The 20,098-nt window shown below is 30.3% G+C and overlaps 1 protein-coding gene across 3 annotated transcripts in view; it reads left to right on the forward strand.

The window, feature by feature from the left end:
* Positions 1-20,098, forward strand: part of SEMA3A (semaphorin 3A) — a 342,875-nt gene that overhangs the window by 268,233 nt on the left and 54,544 nt on the right. For all 3 annotated transcript variants that reach the window (XM_039878235.1, XM_039878236.1, XM_039878234.1), the window contains one exon: positions 146-265. In XM_039878235.1, the coding sequence (XP_039734169.1) occupies positions 146-265 (120 nt within the window). The remainder of the gene's footprint in view (positions 1-145; positions 266-20,098) is intronic.

Raw genomic sequence — 20,098 nt, forward strand, 5'->3', positions numbered from 1 at the left:
ATAAAAAGTAAGTAGCTTTGCAGAGAGCATTTCTGTTTTCTTTTTAGCATGGTCTTAACATGAAACTTATATTTTATTTTTTTTGTTTTTCTTGCCTTAATTGAGTTAAAGTATGTGTATGTGGTTTTATTTTGTCACGACACAGATGGAGAATTATACTCTGGAACAGCAGCTGATTTTATGGGGCGAGACTTTGCTATCTTCCGAACTCTTGGGCACCACCACCCAATTAGGACAGAGCAGCATGATTCCAGGTGGCTCAATGGTAGGTGGTACGTGTAAGAACATAGTCACATAACACATGTAACTGCGGTAAGTAACGGAGAACTTTCCTTGTGCAGTACAAACAATATGACGAGATTTAGTATGCAGTTAAGCTCCTGGTGGTGACTTCATGACTGTGGGTGTGAGAAAGTTGAGCAAAACAGAAAAGAAAGATTAAGAATTCTGGAAAATATTTGCTTTGTGCCAAAATAGAAGTTTCTCAGTAGTTAACTCTGGAAAGAAATAGATTTGGTCTGGAGCTATACGGAAGGGAGGCAATGGAAGAAGATAAGATGACTTACCGATCTTGTCTTACAGGAACACCACAGCAACTCTCATGATGTAGTATGTGTTTTAACTCCACACCATTCATATTGCCCTGAGAGCATCGTATAAGTTATTTTGCTAATGACATCACATTTAAAGTATTTTCAGAACTTCAAAGGACTTTTGTGCCATTTAATTTGATTCTCCTCTAATCTTTCTAAAATTCTGTCTCCCATTTTATAAGTGTGGAAATTAAAGCTAATATCTAAAATTACAACTAACCTGGTAATAGAAGATTTGGAACAAGAACTTAGTTTCCCTAACTTCAGTCACTGGCTTTACTACTTGATCAGTAACTACTTTTATCTTTTTCTCTTTCTCTATTTAGTATACACATAATTTTAGCATAGGAGAAAATATACAAAATTTGTATACCTAAAATAAATAAATACAATTTTCATTCATATTTTGAATTAAATAATCCTTATATAGTCTTCTACCTAGAGATGATTTTTGTTTTGATTATTATTGACACATTCATCAAAGGTTTTTATAATGGTTTCCACAATATTATCATGGTTAATTCTTATTATTAAAAAATTATCTCCATTTACATCTGACTTCGATCTTATGATATATACCTGTCTAGTCTCTAAACTCTCAATCTATGAACTTTTGTCTGGTTTCACAGTCCTCATTAATAAAGATGAAACTCATGGTTTATAGTCCATTTATGTTTTCAGCAAGATGCTTGATTATTTCATTGTTCGAACTTCTACCACACTTGTTTTTTCTGCTCTTTCTTCTGGGGAACCCCAAAATTCATTTCATCACTTTTGTACTTCATTGATTTATTAGAGAAAAATCACAATTTTGTCTCTAAAGCTCACTGAAACTTTAGGAGACTATGAGTTATCTGTGACAATCTTTGTTCTGATATATCCCATACTTTAAAGTGACTTTTTAAAACATAAAACATACCTCGATTTATCTCAATCAGCATCTCTTCTCTCCTGCAACATCATTTTTGATCATCTATTATTTTTCATATATTAGCGAAAAAGTTGTGCCTCTTCCCTTCGACATTTCATCCCTCTGCCTTTATTCCTAATTGCATGGATGATCTTTCATAAATTTTCCCTATTTACACTTACCTTGCTCTTCTTCAATAGTTTTTTATCTCTTCTTCAACACTAGTATCTTCCACTGCCCTGAAAACTTGCTCATCTATCCTATTCAAACACTTCCTTTAATCATGAAAAGTCATGAAGACCTTGTATGTTTAAGTTAATAGCCTGGTTAGAAACTTGTTTTTTCAACATTCTCACTATCTTTATCTACTTTCAACATGACTTTGATGCCATGAAATTGTTTCTCCAAAGGTCACTAATGACTTTCCATAGCTTTTTATCAATCTCTATATAGAGAATCTCTCTTCCAGTATTTGTCACTGTTCACTAGCCTTTTCCTTTTAAGAGTCACTTCTCTTAGCTCCCTTTATGTCTTGCTCTCTCAAGTTTCTGATAAGTTCGACATTGCTCATCCATTGTTTTTCTCTTTAATGCAGATTGTGCCTAAGATCATTCATGATTGAGTGCAAACACTGTGGTAATCCAAGGAAATTGGACATACAGTCAAATGCCCATCCTTGGGGATAGAGGAGGTGCAGTGGTAGCTGGGTAATCATCTAAGAAATTAGAGGCCTCACCAAGGAAGATAAAAAATGCTGAGACCATGATAAGGCTATCTGTGTAAAACTATAAAAGAATTAAACTCCAAAATCCCAGAAGGTGATTTTGGAATATCTAATGTTTCTCTCCGGTCTATCCTCAAACAGAAAAATTTATGTAGGAAGGAAAATGTTTGTTTTTATTCAACAAGAAGGAGACTTTGGTCTACTAACTCTAAATGGCATACAAGCTTTCACTGTCCATGAGATAGAAAATCTCATTAGAAGATGGAATAACATAAAAGAGAGTATAGTATCCATTTCATTTTTATGGCCTTGGAGGAAAAAAGTCGTCAAGTTAGAACTGCTTTTGTATTACACACTCACTTGTTGACAGCTTAGTCTGAAGAATTTACACTGTGGGAAAACAGTCATTGTCCACAGTTCTGTACTTCATCTCTTCAAACGTGTAGTTCATTTGAGAATTCAGTTATCAGTCTCTCAGCACTAAATGTGAGAACTGATTTTACCAAATTAGCACAAAGGTTACATTTGACAGGGTGCAGAAACCAGAACTGCTGCAAAATGGAGACTGTGGAAACCTTTGAGATAGAACCAAGGGACTGTGTGAATCACAAGCCTCACAAAATTAAATACCATTCCATAATAAAATTAGAAACACAATGTTTCTAATTACACATCCATGCATAAAATAAGTGAGTTTTGAGGCATGAACATAGACTACACAGTCATTTTTTGCAGCCAGAAGTAATAAACGACCTTGCAACGTACTTTATGAAAGGTTTTCAGGGCTATTAAAATTAATTTGGGCACAGGACTTACTTTACTTTTCTCAAGTTAATTCAAATCATTTATTTTAGAATAGATTGGCCTATTTTAATGACTTTCAATTTTTGTTCCTTCTAAACAAAATATTTTAAAAAACAGTTGTTTAGGACTGGATCTTCAAATATGATTTTTTTAATGGAATGTCTCTATTTTCAGACTTACTTGCTAAGATTATTTTTGTAATAGTATCGATAAAGTTTAAAATTTTTGTAATAGTATCGATAAATTCAGTTTCATTTTAACAGGAAATATTTGGAATGAATAACACTTTTAGATTAAGAAACAAAAAACTATTTTTAAAAAGTTTTTTAAAAATTATCATTGACACTACCCATAGTTTAAGATTGAGAGATGTTATAACAACTTTTGATTTCAGAAAATGTACTGGTATGTGTTTGCCATGATGTACCCAAATGCACTACATTTTTCCATCTGCTCCATAAATTCTCTCAATATCATATTGTTTTGAACTTCAATTCCAGTTTCAGCTCACTAACAATGTGAAAGTTAGGTAAAAATGTTCTTTATGTATTCATAACAAAGAAACAAATAAATTTATGGTGTTGTTATAGTAATGATTTCTTAACATGTATTATGTAAATACTACTACCTAGTTCTTGTACGCATTAGCCATTCCTTAGAGCAGATGGATGGCTAACTCACATTTACTTTTCTATTTGATGGACACTATTTTCAGTATTGTTCATGTCTCGGACTAACACTAGGATGCTATATGATATGGAGGGAAGACCATAGTCTTTAGAATGAGACACAGTTTCACCTTACTTTGGAGCTTACTTTTAATGGGATCATACTACTACCACCTCTCATAGTTGTGAAAAAATGACCACATAATGTATAAAAATACTAAGTAAGTGACTGGCATGTGGTAAGCACTTAATAAATGTGAACTTTTCTGTATCTTTTATTCCACTTTCGTTGGGTGGAGCATGCTCAGGGAGCTTTGTCAGGTTCATTCTGTGAGTAATTATATTTGAGTCAGGGTGAAAGGGCAGTAACAGTAGAGTTTAATATGTGAAACCACATGGATCCTTGAAAGAGCCAGGGCCAGTGAACACAAACAGACCTAATTACAGTGCCCAGAGTGTGAGACCTTCCCACTCGTTTCAGGAAGACCTGTTTTCTTTTAGCGGATTTCCTAAAAGGATCGTGCCTGTGGATAGACCAACCCACTTGCTTTTTTCTGTAATTGAAATGGTATGCAAGTCATCATTCCACTTCCTCTCACTTGTAACACTTATACTAGGATGGCCTGCCCTTATTGGAATGAGCATAGCTTCCTCTGTGGTCATGCACCAGGATATTTCATGTTCTCTAAAGATTCAAATTTCTCCACAAGATATATTTTTATGTAAATAGAACCAATAAATGTGACTGCAAATAAATTATGAGAGCACAAATTAATATTACATGGTACCAGATACCTAATCTCAAATCACTTGTACAATTCTTTTGAGGTGCTGTTAATTTTATTATCTTTAAACACATAAACTGTTTTAGCATATTCAATTAGGATTTATTCTAAGTGAAACAAATGATCTAGGTTTGCATACTGTCAGACTTCCCAGTGATGCCATTCTGAAATATTTCTCTGGCTTAAGTAAATTAATAATATATTTTGCTGACGTTGGAGGAAAAAGCCCTCTGGAAGCCTTCTTTTATGGCATGTGAGAAAATGAGTATTATAGGAGTTAAAACAACAACATCAACCACAAATGTGCTCTTGGTTTTCATAGCCTATGAAAGACAACACAAGGATGCAATCTTTTTTAACTATTGAATTACATTTATGAATTACACTTTTTTAACAATTCTGAGGTATCAGTATAAAGTCACAAATAAAAATGCTAATATTTTTGGTTATTTTTACAAAATTGTGCCGAAACATGGTATGTAATAGTTTAAATATAATTGTAACTATACCTAAACACAACCTCGTAGTAATCCGTTTTTTCTTATGAATCTATTAGCCAGAAAAATTTTCTTCCAGATAAAGAAAGCATACTCCCAAGTATAATCTGTTTAAAAATATCTGCCGTGAAATTATTTTACTCTTTAAATGATGATAAATTTAATAAATTCACTAAATGTGCTTTTTTTATTTTTAAAAGAGCAAAAAGTTACTAAAATATACTTTTACTTGATCTCCTTTTTAGAGGACCTACTTTCTGTGTCACATTTTGTCTAAGGCACATAATTACTTTTAACTGGTTTTGTTTGAAATTACACGGCACTAATGAGGAGAAATGAATAAAACTTTGGAATGGAAGTTAACTCAGTGGCAATGTCTGGAAGGTGATTTTATTTTTTTCAGGCCTCTGAGAAAATGTACATGAATAAAATAGGATGTGTTAACATTTTTTTTTTAATGATGGGCTAAAAAATGTTCAACTCTCAAGTATGGCATCTTAGTCACAAATTCTGACAACTTGTTTTAAAATTTATAGTTGAATGGTGAGAGTAGAAAAATAACATTTAAAGATATTACTACACTTACTTAAGGGAATCCCACTTTTTAGATTAAAATTGATGAAAATGTATAAAAATGAGACAGTATCTTGGAAAATTTTTTAAATTAATGCCAGCTCTCTTTTTCTTCTTAGTTCTCAACATTCTTCTCTCTAGTCTCACCATCAGTTTAATGAATACAGAGCCTGTCTATACCAATTTCCTCTTCTAGATTCACTACATGCAGAGCTCAGTGGGCCTCAATAGGGATTTACTGCTGACTGGGTAATCTGGGTTCATGTGTGCAGTGACATCAAGCAAGAGATTTACCCAGAGAAGTGGATGCCATGACAATGCGTGTAACCATGGTGTGACTGGCCTCTCTGACATGGCTCTCAAAAGATTTCCCTCTGTGAAAACAGAAGCCTGTTTGCAAATTAATTAGTTTCTGGCGGCAGCTTGATTGTTGACCCAGAGTTTGTAGAGTGGAAAAACAATCAGATTAGTGTGCTCAGGGTAAAAGACCAGTGTGCAGTTGCGTGTGGCTTGCTCAACTATTGAAATTCTGAATGGACTGAAACAAATTCTTTTCTGAGAAGCCTCGGCAGAGGTTAAGTGTGATGAGCCTTGAGCTCCCCAACAGCAGGGGCTGGGGAATTAAAGGATTTTAGCCAGATAAAACTGAATGATGGCAAGCAATGCCATTGAATTTTAATGGCATGGACAGTTTTGACGAAAAAAAACCCCACAAAACAAACAAAAAAACTCAAATCCACTTACTATGTTCTGATCACCTGAGTGGAAGGAATGATTTTACAATATTATTAAATGTAGGCTTGACACAAATACTTTCATAGTGGTAGATTGCAGAAGCTTTCGGACTGGAAGTTTTTATTATAATGTCTTAAAAACTAATATGGTAATATCTAAATGAAAAAAGATGATAAGATATGCCTTTCGATATTGATAAAATATTTGTTTATGTGTTTACCTATTTTATGAGCTATAATCTTCAGATGCCCAATAAAATTAATTCTGAAAATATATATCCTACTATTTATTTTTATAAATATCAAATTAGATAACCATGCAAGCTTCTGACAAAAAAAAATCTGCATGCAGTTTTTGATTATTAAAATTTGTTTTAGTCAATAAGTTATTGTTTATGCTTAATTTTATAAGATTACCTAACACAATAAGCCTTATGTACTTTTGTAGATTCCACTGACAGAAGTCTTCCTAAATATAGCTCTAATGGCTACCATAGTACTTTTACATTAAAAAATCACATATGTCTCTCAATTTTCAAGTGAATTGAATCCAGATTTCACTGCCTGTCAAGTCCTTTTTCATTGAATCTTAAGTGACTTCTCCAATATTAAACACTAACATACTCAAATCTTGGTTGTTGGTTGGTTGTCCTCAAATTTACTGTTTTTTTAATTTAACCATTCCATTCTCCCAGTAGATTTTAAGCTTTCTTACCTTTGAATCCCCAGAACATATAGATGTATGCTTATATTTATCACAGGGCCTACCACTTTGCCTTATACTCTAGGTATATTAAACATGAAACTTTTCGGTGAATTCTAGAGTCAGTGTGCCTGAATTTGTATTCCACGTCTTCCACTTACTACCTGTGTGGCTTTTACTTTACCTATTTTCATCACCCATTTATGATTTGTAAAATAGAGTTAATACTAATATCTTATACTTTTTTTTCTGAAGATTCATGAGACACTTTATATAGGGTAGTTAGAATATTGTCTGATAATATGGTAAATGCTTGTGATAACTGCGGTTGCATACCAGCTCTATACATGGTACATAACGCCCATTAGGCAAGTTAACACAGTGAACCATTTATGTTTGCTTTTAAAATCTGCTCACAGGCTGTTTTGTTTTCTTTTATTTAATTGATCATTGTCATTATTTTTGTCAGAAGCACTTAGTACATCAAGAATATATAAAATATTTAGCTTTAATATTAAAATAGTAATAAAAATTTTAATAAAATTAAGCTTAACAAAACCAGCAGATGAAAAAATGAAATGATGAACCAAGGCTAAATTTAAATAAATGCATTTTTCTAAGTGCTAACTTAGCTCTAACAAGTGCAATATTCATCATTTAAATAAATAAATCATTAGGTTAATTTGTATTAATTTTTTTTCCAGTACGTTTTTTAAGAAGACATTGACTATGTTAATGACACTATGAAAATCATTTATCCTGCTGTACCATAGCCTAGCTTTTAATTTTTTTTTATGTGAGGGTGTCGTGTATAAACTCTGGGATGGTTGTTAAGAATGTGGGATGGTCTTAATTAATTTTTAGATTAAAATTGATGAAAAAGTATAAAAATAAGATAATATCTTGGAAAAAATTTTAAATCAATGTCAGCTCTCTTTGTCCTTAGTCCTCAGCATTGTCTTCTCTCGTCCCACAGCTGCTTGACACTAGCTGAGCAACTATAGACAGTTGATAAAAGCTCTCTGTGCTCAATATCTCTCTTTTTTTTTTAACAGAAATAATAATTCTTCCCTCGTTCAGTTGTAATGAGAATGACGCATGAGTAAATTCATATAAAAAACATTTGGAAAAGTGACTAGTATTACCAAAAACAAAAACAAAAGCAAAGCCAAAAAAAAACAAACAAACAATTCAGTCGATGTTAGCTTGTTCATAATAATATGTAAGAATTTTAAAGAAGGGAACAATAAAAATACCTACATATGTCAAATCACTACAAATGTAGTAGAATGCACAATCTCCTTTAACCGAATAGCCACATATTTCTAAGAAATCAATGAAAGTGGCTTAAAGAAAACAAGGTAAGATGAAGTAATAGTTACCTCTGCCTTTTCCTTAGACTGAGTCTATATATACATGATTTCTTTCCTAACAATATCTGTACATTTTGAAGAAAATAAATCTACTACTCCTTTGCTTCCATAACAAGAAAAATGATTTTTTCTAAGCTTAGTGACATACTTATTGCTGTTACTCACACATGACAAAAAGGCATTAAAATGCTCTAAACTTCATATATCAACTAAAAATAAATTACAAAATGTTATCCAGGAAAAGGGTCTTTAAAATGTTTTCCTAATAAAATTAGTAAGGAAAATTTAAGTGTGTTTAGAAGCCCTTAAAAGAAACATTTTCAAGTTATTTGTGCTGCTATATGATTTAAGAAAGTAAACAAGAGAAAAATCAAAGCCCTTTCACTTCTCACCCCTGTCCCCCACAACCTGCTCTTAGAAATCTGTGGATTTCCTATGGCACTTTTGGATCATCAAGTAAATTCTACATTTTAAACAGTATGGTACCGTTAAAATAGTATCACTGTTTATATATGTGGTACTATTATTATTTTTAAATCAATTGATTCAAAAATAAAGCTATACATTTAAAAGCTAATTAGGATTTATTATTAGTAATTTTATAAATTTATATGAATGCACATTTTTATTTATTAGAAATATAGTTTTTATTATTTTACTTGATGATTTGATAAATGATAACTATTTTTGGATTTAACATAGGCTGACATTATAAGGGACCCATGAAAAATGTGTCTTTTCAATATATTTATAAATTTGTTTACATTCACATAAATTCAAATAATCTCCTCATCTCATTTAATTACACGTTTTAAAAGATTCTAGGGTTTCAGTGTCATAGAGACCTATCTCATTTATACATTTATAAAATCCTAATGTGAATGTATGTGTATGGGAAATCGGTGACAGCAGATTTAGCTTTTCATTTGGGAACCACACTGCCTTTTCTAATTCACATACACTAAGATTTAAGTTACAGGCAGCCTAGAGTTCTGTTTTGGGCTTACACATTGTTTGTGACCCATTTATAATGTAATGAACTTTAATCTCACTGATCCTAAAAGTTAAATAATGTCAAAGCTGATATCAAACTGATGACTGCCACTTAATGGCTTAGCATCCATAGAATCAGTGTTTATCAAATGTGTTTTCTAAACACATTTAGAAATGAATGAACAAGTTATACTCATATTTCACTGGACAAGAAAGCAATTCGTAGTCAAACAAAAATAAGTGAATTTGGAAGATAGGAAACAAAATACATGGACTACCACAAAATCTTCATTTTCGGATGAATTTAAGGAAAATGTAGTCATAGTAACAATTCAAATTATGGAATTAGGGCTTATATGCCTAGGATGAACCAACAAGGTACAGGATATCTTTGATCAATTACCTTTATGTGCTTTCAGTAATCTATTAAATATTTTGATTAAAGAGAAATTATTGATGTAGTGAGATAGTGCTATTTGCTGACTGACCTCCCTGTTATGTTATTTCTGTTGATTTTCTTTCAATAAAAAAAGGAGAAAAATCACATTCTTCACAGATATCAAAGTAAATATAGCTAACTTAGATGAACCAATCAGTGCCTAAATTACGAAAATTATAAAAGACAGGGATAATAGTGTTATAACAAATCTTAAAATGTGAACTAATTTTTCACATTTTTTTAACCTATAACTACTTTTGTTTCCTTTTTTATTTCTAATTCCTGTGTGAGAGCAACTTATAGAAGGCAACTGAAAAGAATGGCTGGAGCTAGAAGTATGCCAGCAGGAAGCAGAAAAACAATGGCAGACTGTTAGCTAGTCCAGCATTGTGGAAGTCATTTGGAAGATATATAGCAGTTGCAACACCAAAAAAAATGGTAGCCATGTCATGCAGCTTTGCAAAATCTTCAATAAGTTCATTATTGTTTTAATTATGTCATCTTGATTTTATATAAATGTGCTGCAACTCCGTTTATCAATACTGCCTGTAAGCCATTCATTAATTCCCAAACTGTTTGTCCCTGGAAAGATCATAGTTTTTTGTAAAAGATGTTACTATTATGTTATTAAAGAATATTCTGATAATAATAGCAAAAATGAAGAAAATCCTTTAATATACTTTAATGCAACTGCGGAAGCTGAGTAAGTCATGGCTATTATGATTGATTACTTGGAACTATTATATGGTTTCCAAGAAGAGAAAATAATAGATCGTCATAAAGAGGGAAAAAAAAATCTGTCCACTGTTAAGACAGAGTCTGCAAAGAAAAATAAAAGATAGAAATAAAGAGAGAAAATAGCTTCCTGATTAGACTTTGTCATCATCATTCAACCACAATAAACTACCATCTATCACAATAATGAAATTTATAAAATCAGAAACTGAAATAAAAATCCCCAAATTACACAATAAAGTCTTCTATCTAAAGGTCTAACCATGAAGTTTGTAATGCAAGTTACATTTGGTACATATTTAAGCATTTTTCAGTTTTAGAGCATTGCAAATGTTATTAAAACATATTAATTCCTGAGAATACTCAGACTTCTATTTTATATCTGACTATACAGTTGTCAGTAAAAACAATTGATATTTTGTAAAATAATGTAGGTGAACTATCTCCATTATTAATTGGAAATTCAGAAAAGATCAATTTTATGCAAAGATTTAACTGTCTGGGTTAGTTACTATTAATTAATTAATTTATTTTTTAAATGAGTATTTTTAGTTTACTCAATTCGAGTCTAATTGCTTCTCATCTCATTCAACAATGTTATTATTTCTCTGAATATAACATCAGTCACCAATTACTAACATAGGATGCTATTCTCTTGTCTTTCCCCTGCAGCTCTATGCTAAGTCTTCCTAGATTGCTAACAATAACACAGTGAATAGGTAGCTACATTTGCTAACTACCAACATATTACTCTGTGTAACTTCCATTTTCTACATGCATTAAACACTCTTTAGGTACCAGAAACTATTATAAAAAAAAAATATATGAGTAAGATATATCCCCACCCTTCATGATAATACCTACAGATGGAAAACCTTAGAGGTCTTAGCACAGCTATGAGATAACTTGCATATATTTCCCAGATGCCTTAATATTTTAAAATTATTGTTTAACTCATAAAGTAATGGAGGGAGTACTATCCATGTTTCTTTTACTGAAATAAACATTGTTTTTGATTCAATTGATCTTTGGGCTTTAACAATATCAGAACCATTGAGTGAGGCTTTCACTACAAAACAATAGAAATATATGACAACTTATGAGGGAGGCTATCTTTTGTCCATATATCTGCAGTCTTTTAGAAAAAAAAGAAAAAAATATATATATATATATAAAATTTCAAAAAAAAAAAGATATTGGAACCCTTTTTACAGGTTTTGAAGAAAAAGATGAGAATCAGTTGGAACCAGAAAAATTATAGGTAATATGACTATAATTTTTAGAAAATGTTATTACAAAGAAATTTTTAAGAGAGGAAGTCCCCCCAAAAATAATGAGACAAAAACCGGATTGGTGGTTAGAGAGAAATAGTCAGGAAATAGGGTGAAATCAGAAATTATATTCTTTTATAATCAGGAGTTTTACTAGTTCTGTAGCAGTGGATACTCTGGGCTGTTTTCCAATAAAAAATAAATAAAGTCTCTTCAACTAGTCTTTCAGCTTTAAAAGATATACATAAAAATAAATAAATTAATAATAATGATTTGTATCAATAAATATTCTTGATACAAATATTTTTCTAAAAGTAAAAACGTTCCATTTTGTTTTAAAATTTTAATTTCTAATTTGGTTATATAAAGCAGTGGTTGAATAGGAGTTTAAAAATGCATGTTCTGAATAGTTTTCTCAGGTAAATTTTATTGTCTTAATTTATTTAACACACTATTAGCTATAAAATAAATGCATATCAATAATTATACTGCCTTTCTAGCATTAAACAAAAAATATAGCAATTTTTCAATTTTAGGGAGTTATATAAATCTATAAGTTATAGTGTCATATTTTTTATCTGCCTTTCTATTTACAGATAATCTATAGACACTTATTTTTTTGGCTTCAGTAACATCTTAAGTGATGTCATTTAGAAAGATGGGGAAATGTACTTTACTTTGATGTTTCTGCCTTACATATATATAACATTTCTTGTTATATGGTCTAAGAAATTTATTCTAATAGTATGTAATTATATAAGACTCACTGAAGTATTATTCAGATATTGGTTTTATGTGTATTTTAAAACATGTTTTATGGAAGAATGTAGAAATAGTAGGTCCACTAGAAAGTAAAACTGGTTTAAATTTATTTTAAATTATATGAAAATAAAATAACACAAACCTTGTTCTAAACTAAGTTGGAAGTATCAAATTGCTTTAGAAAACACTTTTGTTAGTCTTGATTTGGTGTCTGTGGACACAACTCTATATTTGCATCCAAAATATTTAATTTAATTATTCTTAAAGCAGAAACAATAGGAGAAAGTTGCGAAAAAGGAATAAGGTTAGTGGAGTGACTACACTGAAGACCAAAAAATTGATTTAAGCATCAGGGGAAATTTTAAATCGCATCTACCACACTGTAAATCCTGTGACATTTAACGTTATTACACTGAATATTTGAATGTTTTAATATTAAAGCAACGAAGATTCACTTCATTCTCCCAAAAATCCTATAAAATAGAATACTACAAGTAATAAAATTTTAGTAACCTGCAACATGTCAGTAGTAGTAACCTGCTATTGAGTAAAAACTGAGAGACTAAATCCATATCTCCTGAACTCTGTTCTCTTTCTAACATATTCATTTTACTATTTACCATTTTTAAATTTTTCATTTTTCTGTTTTTGGTAAAGATTTTGCATCTAGGGAATGTTTACCAAGTTAGATATAGACTTTGGAAAATGCAGGTGCATACATTTTAAAAAGCAAAGATTTGCCAAAGTTAAAGTACTGTATTCTACAATGGGTTCACAGAATGAACTGTGTTATTTATGCATATCTCAAATCACTGAAAATTCAACTGATATGAACTGTTGCTACTTAGAGTTTGGCTCTTGTACTAGCAGCATGTGCATTTCCTGGGAGCCTGTTAGAAATGCAGAATCTCAGAGCCCACCCAGACCTATTGAATCAGAAATTGCACTCTTTCAAAATCCTACATTAAAATTTGAGGAAGACTAGACTAAATTACCAAAATATATTACATATTTTATTAAAAAAAAAACAGAGATACAATGTTTCTGTTCTTGAGAAGACTACCTTATATCTCAACTTAAATTTACATTAACATTTAAGAATGTTTATGTGTATTTGTTATTTACACTCAATTTATTTTATGCGATATGTTCTAATTTGAACTCTAAAATTCTTCTAATATTAACCTTCTTAAATTAGTATCTTTTGTTTTAATTTAAACTGGGGAGATATAAACACTAACTATATGTACCCTTTGAACAGTTTGGTTGGGATTTCAAGCAATAATCGCTTATAAAACTCCTATGTAAGGTTAGTAAGACCCACCTTATTTTGTTTGAATCATTCTACTGAGACAGTGTTATATTAATAGATCTGCTAGCACCATTCTGGTGGCCTATAAAATCTCCCACAACTACACGTCTTGTTAAACATTAAGAATTTTTTAAAATATTGTGGAGGAGATGGTGACTTCTAGGGTTCAAGAGACCTCAGGTAGTTTTTTTTTAAAGTTGTTTTCAGAACAGGTTATTATAAATTAACTATCTTTCCCTAGAGCTAGGCTAGGACTAATAATATTTTAAGTAATGAATTGGATGATATAACTGTAATATAGTTTTAAAAATATATGATAAACATTACTTCCTGTAAACATCTTTTTGTCAAAAGCATCTAGTAATGAAAACTAGGTAGATTTTTAGTGCAAAGAAACAAAATGAAATCCAAATTAAAACAAAAATTATACATTTTATTTTACAACTTTAAAGTTTGTATTGCAACCTTAAATTTTAAATTATAGGGATGTGATTATTTATATATATACATATGTATATATACACACAAATATATATATAATAGAGCCTTTCCAATATTCAAAAACCTCCAACTCCAAATTTTATGTATATAGAATTGACAAATTTCTCACTATTCATCTCATATAGATGTAAACCTTAAAAAACAACTCAAAATTAAGTGCAAATTTGTGTTAAAATAACAATAATTATTTAAGTACATTGAGATTAGAAAAATACAAAAAATTGTAGCTAATGTTATTATTGCCTCTTAAGGGATAATAATAACTTACAGAATAAACAGGGTTTACAATAACAAATTTTTTTCTGCAAAATCTAATTACTTTGAAAATTATGCTATAAGTTAATTTCCTTTCTTTCTTGAATTTCCTTCCCCATATAATTAGACATTTTCAAGAATCAAAACTATTATTGTCTCTTAATAACAAAAGCCATAGAAACTGCTAATTATATTGCATTTGAACATGTTTTTCTTCTTCGAAGAGATTCCGAATTTCTGGCATTTTTGAGAACATTTTCTCACGAGAGTGATAGAAATGCTGAAGCCCCACTGGTGTTGCCATCAGTATAATTAGATTCTATCTGTAATAATATTCATGTTATTAGAAAGTTGCCAAGGTCTGTGTCAAATAAAATTGACTTAAATCTTCCTTGGTCTCTAAATCATTATTTTGTTTTAAGAATCAGGCAACATTCTTACAGATATTTTCTTTTCCCTAGCACTCAAAGACCTAATCAGTGGCAACTCAGAGGAACAACCCTGGAAGTGAGCAAATATCAAAAAGGAATTTTTTATATTTCAGTTGTAAAATAGGCTTATTTCACAGAGTAGGAAAAAATTAATTAAATATTCAGAAACTTTTTGGTAAATTTTATGATTATATGAAAATAGACTTTTATTAATGCATAAAACTGCTACTAGAATTCACAAATAACCAGGTTTGCTGTCTGTAGATTCTGAGCCAGTCTTCACCAAAAAAAAAAAAAGGGGACAAATCGAGTATATACCTAAATTTTAAGATAATTTAATAGAAAAAATATTGGTATTATGTATTTGCTTTTGTTTTTGTTTTGCTTAGGGATTTTGTTTGTTTGGAGCCAAAATTTCGCCCCATCAATTTATCTTTGAATCATGTATAAACTATGTGGGTGAAAAAAATTGTATGAAACCTTTATGAAATGCCTCAGAGGACAGAGAAAAATAAAAAGGTCTTCAAGTCAATCAAGTCATATGGAGCTATATATAGTATTCTCAATAACAATATCAGACAAAAAGAAAAGCCAGAAACAAATATATTTATGAGTATCCAAATATTCTAAATAAATGCATTAAATAAATTATAATATTGCAAGGATGATTCAGTAATAGGAAATCCCCTAATTCATTACTTAAATGTTTTAAAAAATAAAATATATGCTTTATCTTGTTTAATATAGAAAAATAAAATAAATATTTTTTTCTGATTCAAATACATTAGCTAGGATTAGAAGAAAATGTTTTTAACATAAAGAAGAAAGAGTTGAATCCTAATTAAAGTTCTTGATGCATAGAGCTATTAATATAAGTAATATGCTATTATAATTAATTATAATAATAGACTTTATTTTTTAGAGCAGTGTTAGTGTCACAGCAAAACTGAGTGGAAGGTACAGAGATTTCCCATATAACCCTACTCCCACACATGCATAGCCTCCTTATTATAAACATTCCCCACCAGAGTAGGACATTTGTTATAGCCGATGAGCCTACACTGACACATCATTATCAACCAAAGTTCATAATTTACATTACGGTGCACTCTTGGTATTGTACATTCTATGGGTTTGGACAAATGTATAATGACATGTATCCATCATTACAGTATCATACAGAGTAGTTTCACTGACCTAAAAATTCTCTGTGCTAAACCCATTCAATCCTCCCTACTCCCTAACTCCTGTCAACCACTGATCTTTTTACTGTCTCCATAGTCTGCCATTTCCAGAATGTCATATAGTTGGAGTCGTATAGTATGTAACATTTTAAGATTGGCTTCTTTCACTGACTAATACACATTTCAGTTTCTTCCATGCCTTTTCATGGCTTGATAGCTCATTTCTTTTTAGCTCTGAATAAATATGCCATTTTCTGGATGCACCACGGTTTATTTATCCATTCATCTACTGAAGCACATCTTGGTAGCTTCCAAGTTTTGGCAGTTTTGAATAAAGCTGCACTAAAAATCTGTGTGCAGATTTTTGTGTGGATATAACTTTTCACCTCTTTGGGGTAAATACCCAGGAGCATGATTGCTGGGCCATATGTAAGAGTATGTTTAGTTTGTAAGAAACCACCAAACTGTCTTTCAAGGTCTCTGTACAATTTGAAATTCCCAACAGTAATGAATGAGAGTTCCTGTTGTTCCAAATTCTTGCCAAAATTTAGTGTTGTCAGTGTTCTGGATTTTGGCCATTCTAATAAGCATGTAGTGATATCTCGTTGTTGCTTTAATTTGCATTTTCCTAATGACGTATAATTGTCCTCCAAAAATTGTTATTTATTTCTATAAAATGCATCTTAAACTTATATAGTTCTTATTTTAAACATTATCAGTGAGTGAGATTCTACTGTGCATTGGAGAAAAAATTGAAAGGAGGTACTAGTATGTTTTCTTCCTTCTCAGAGAGATTTAAATCATGCCTGTACTATATGTCTTTGATGTGGTGAATTTTTTAGCTCATTGCTTAAGCAATGAAACTTTAAAAGAATAAATCACACATATTTAATTGCACTTATTTCATCTCAGTTAATAAAGCAGAGTAAGCCCACTGACTAAAAATATTTGATGAATTTTCTGGCAATGGGAAGAAAAACGTGCTCTAATTTATAATGAGGAGAGTTAGGTAATACCATGTTTCTTGAACCTCTACCAATTTTCTCTTTAAGAGAAAGTTTTAGTGTGAAGTCATTGATTAAGATCATCTAAATTACTTGTTAAAAGCAATGACTTTTCTAATAGAAAGTTTTATTTTCTTGAGCTGTAGGAACTAAAAGTTTGTTGCCTTGGTTTTCTTCATTCGAGTTCAAAAAGTTATTTTTAATTTGTATTGTATGCAAAATAGTGTAATTACTTTATGAACATGAACTCTTGATAGAATGCTTTTGTTTTTAGAGAGCAGAGTTTATATTATGCATATTCTACTTAATTTTTCTTCATGTTGACAAATTTTAATGAGAATTGTAAAAGGATAATTGTCTTTTATCCAAAACTTTGCAATTTTTAGAAATTATTTGGAAAAAATTCTTTATAAAGTTCTTGAAGTCTTTAAGTGTAATCAAAATTAATATCAAATTATTATTTACAAGAATATGTATGTTATATGTACGTGTGCACATGTGTGTGTGCATGTATGTGGATGTATAACCATTCAGAGGCCATAAAAATATTCTTCCTGGAGATTATTTCCTTGACAAAATTCCATCTGATCTCCTCAAATAACAAATCATCTAATCTAATCATACAGTAATTTGTACTTAACATAATTCAAAAACATAACTATATAAATGATGAAAACATAGTTATGATGATAGATGAGTGCATTAGTAGAATGAATTCATTAAAAATCTAATATAAGAAATAATCTATAAATATTGCAGCTTCCTGTAGTTAGAGAATAAATGTCAAAAATAATAGACATGCTTAAAAACATTATAGTCAGGGTAACTGGATTAAATCTAAAGACATCAAATTATTTCTAATTTATATTTAACATGACAAAACACAGACTGCTAAATCATTATACATAGTGTTCTTGCAAATAATAGAACATCATATGCAACAACCAAAATTTGCAATGGAAAAAGTCATCTAATATATAACAAATAAGGTGCTTAATTATGTCATTCCCATATTGAAATTTTGAAGATTTGCTTCTTTTATAACTCATAAATTAAAAAAAATAAAAAACACATGTTTACAAGGTAAGATAGTGGAAACATAGACTAAATTTTGATAGATTATTATCAAATAATGATAACAAAATAGTCATATGTTCTTGTGATATGTCCACTTAGTTTAAATTAGATTACTATTTCAATCGCTTTCCTTAAAACTTACTATGTTTCTGTAATTTGTGAAATTATCAAAAAAGAGGAATTATTGTAAGATATACATGATAGAAATAAATCAGTCAGCAAAATAGAAAGACAAAACCAAAACACAAGATGTATTTTCTGTAAAAAAAAAAAAGAAAAACACACAAACTAAATACTTTTTTCTAATTTACTTTCCAAACATAATTCTACAACATGTAGGCAATTACATTTTGAAAATGTTACTATTTGAATAGAAGATGTTAAAGACCATAATGTTTAAGTAAAAAGAATGAATATGCTGTCTGTATATAGAAAACTAATCATACATGGAAGATTATACTATATAAAATCTGCATCTCTATGAAAATCTAAGTGATGCTTAGCACTCAAGCTCAGTTATATGCTTGAATTTCTTAATATCACTGCAATTTGTGTTTTTTATTGAGTTTTAACAAATGATATGCCTCTGTAACCCAAATATCTATCATGGTATGAGACACTCAAAAAGTTTTCCCTTAATCTTTTCCGGTCAGTCTCCACACCCTTGTTCCCAGAGGAACTCACTGTTTTGTATTTTCTACAATAGATTACTCTTGCCTATTCTAGAAACTCATATAAATGGAATTATATAATGTGTACTCCTTCGTTGTATTATTTTTGAAATTTCATCCATGTCATTGCATGTCTCAGTAATTTGTTTCTTTTTTATTTCTAAGTAGTATTTAATTATATGGATAATGCTACACATAGTTATCTTATTTTTTATTGATAGATACTTGGCTTAACAAACCTGATATAAACATTTTTTGTTAAAGTCGTGTTATGAACATATGCTTGTGGACATATTTCTCTTGATTAAATAGCTAGAAATGGAATGGCTGGATCATAGGGTAGGTATATGTTTGGTTTTATAAAAAAGCTGCCAGATCATTTTATGCTCTCATCAAAACTGTATGAAGATGTTGAACAATGAATTGGCATAAACAAATTAAATATTAATGAAGTCAATTTGGGCATTCTGTGAGAGAAAAAAAAGTATGGAAGTTAAGACTGATAACAAGAAACTCAAAAAGCTATTGAAAGGCTAAAAAAATAAAAAAAACTTTAAGATTCAAAAGACATGAAGGATAAAGATAAATATAAAAGATATTTAGGAGAGAGATAGAAATAAAACTTGATTGATAAAAAGTCAATGGAAAAGAAGAAGTCAAGACTAAATACCAGGCTTCTGAGTTGAATGACTTACACATAAGATGGATTTGAGAAAGAAGAGGTTCCAGGATGAGCAGGCGTGGAAACGATGTAGAGAAGTGAGTTATCTTGAAGACCTAAATATGCAGTACTATGTGAACATGGTCAAAAGTCAGCCAAAAAGAAAATGCTGATTGGGCATAGAAGAATAGCCTGGGAATCGGGGAATCAAATGGATTAAGATAACCAAAAAAAATTTACTGAAAAGGGAAAGAGATAGCAACCATCGAGTAATATATTTTTAAGTATTTACTTTCTCTACTTTTTTATTCTTTTATTTAACAGCCAAAATAAATTTTAATTATTCATAATGACTATATACACATGTAGTTATATTTAATATAATTAAAAACAGTAATAATTTGGAGTCAAATATTTGGTGATGGAAGGAAATTTAAC

This window comes from Pteropus medius, unplaced genomic scaffold (genome assembly GCF_902729225.1).
Source record: "Pteropus medius unplaced genomic scaffold, Ma_sr-lr_union100, whole genome shotgun sequence".
Lineage (NCBI taxonomy): Eukaryota > Metazoa > Chordata > Mammalia > Chiroptera > Pteropodidae > Pteropus > Pteropus medius.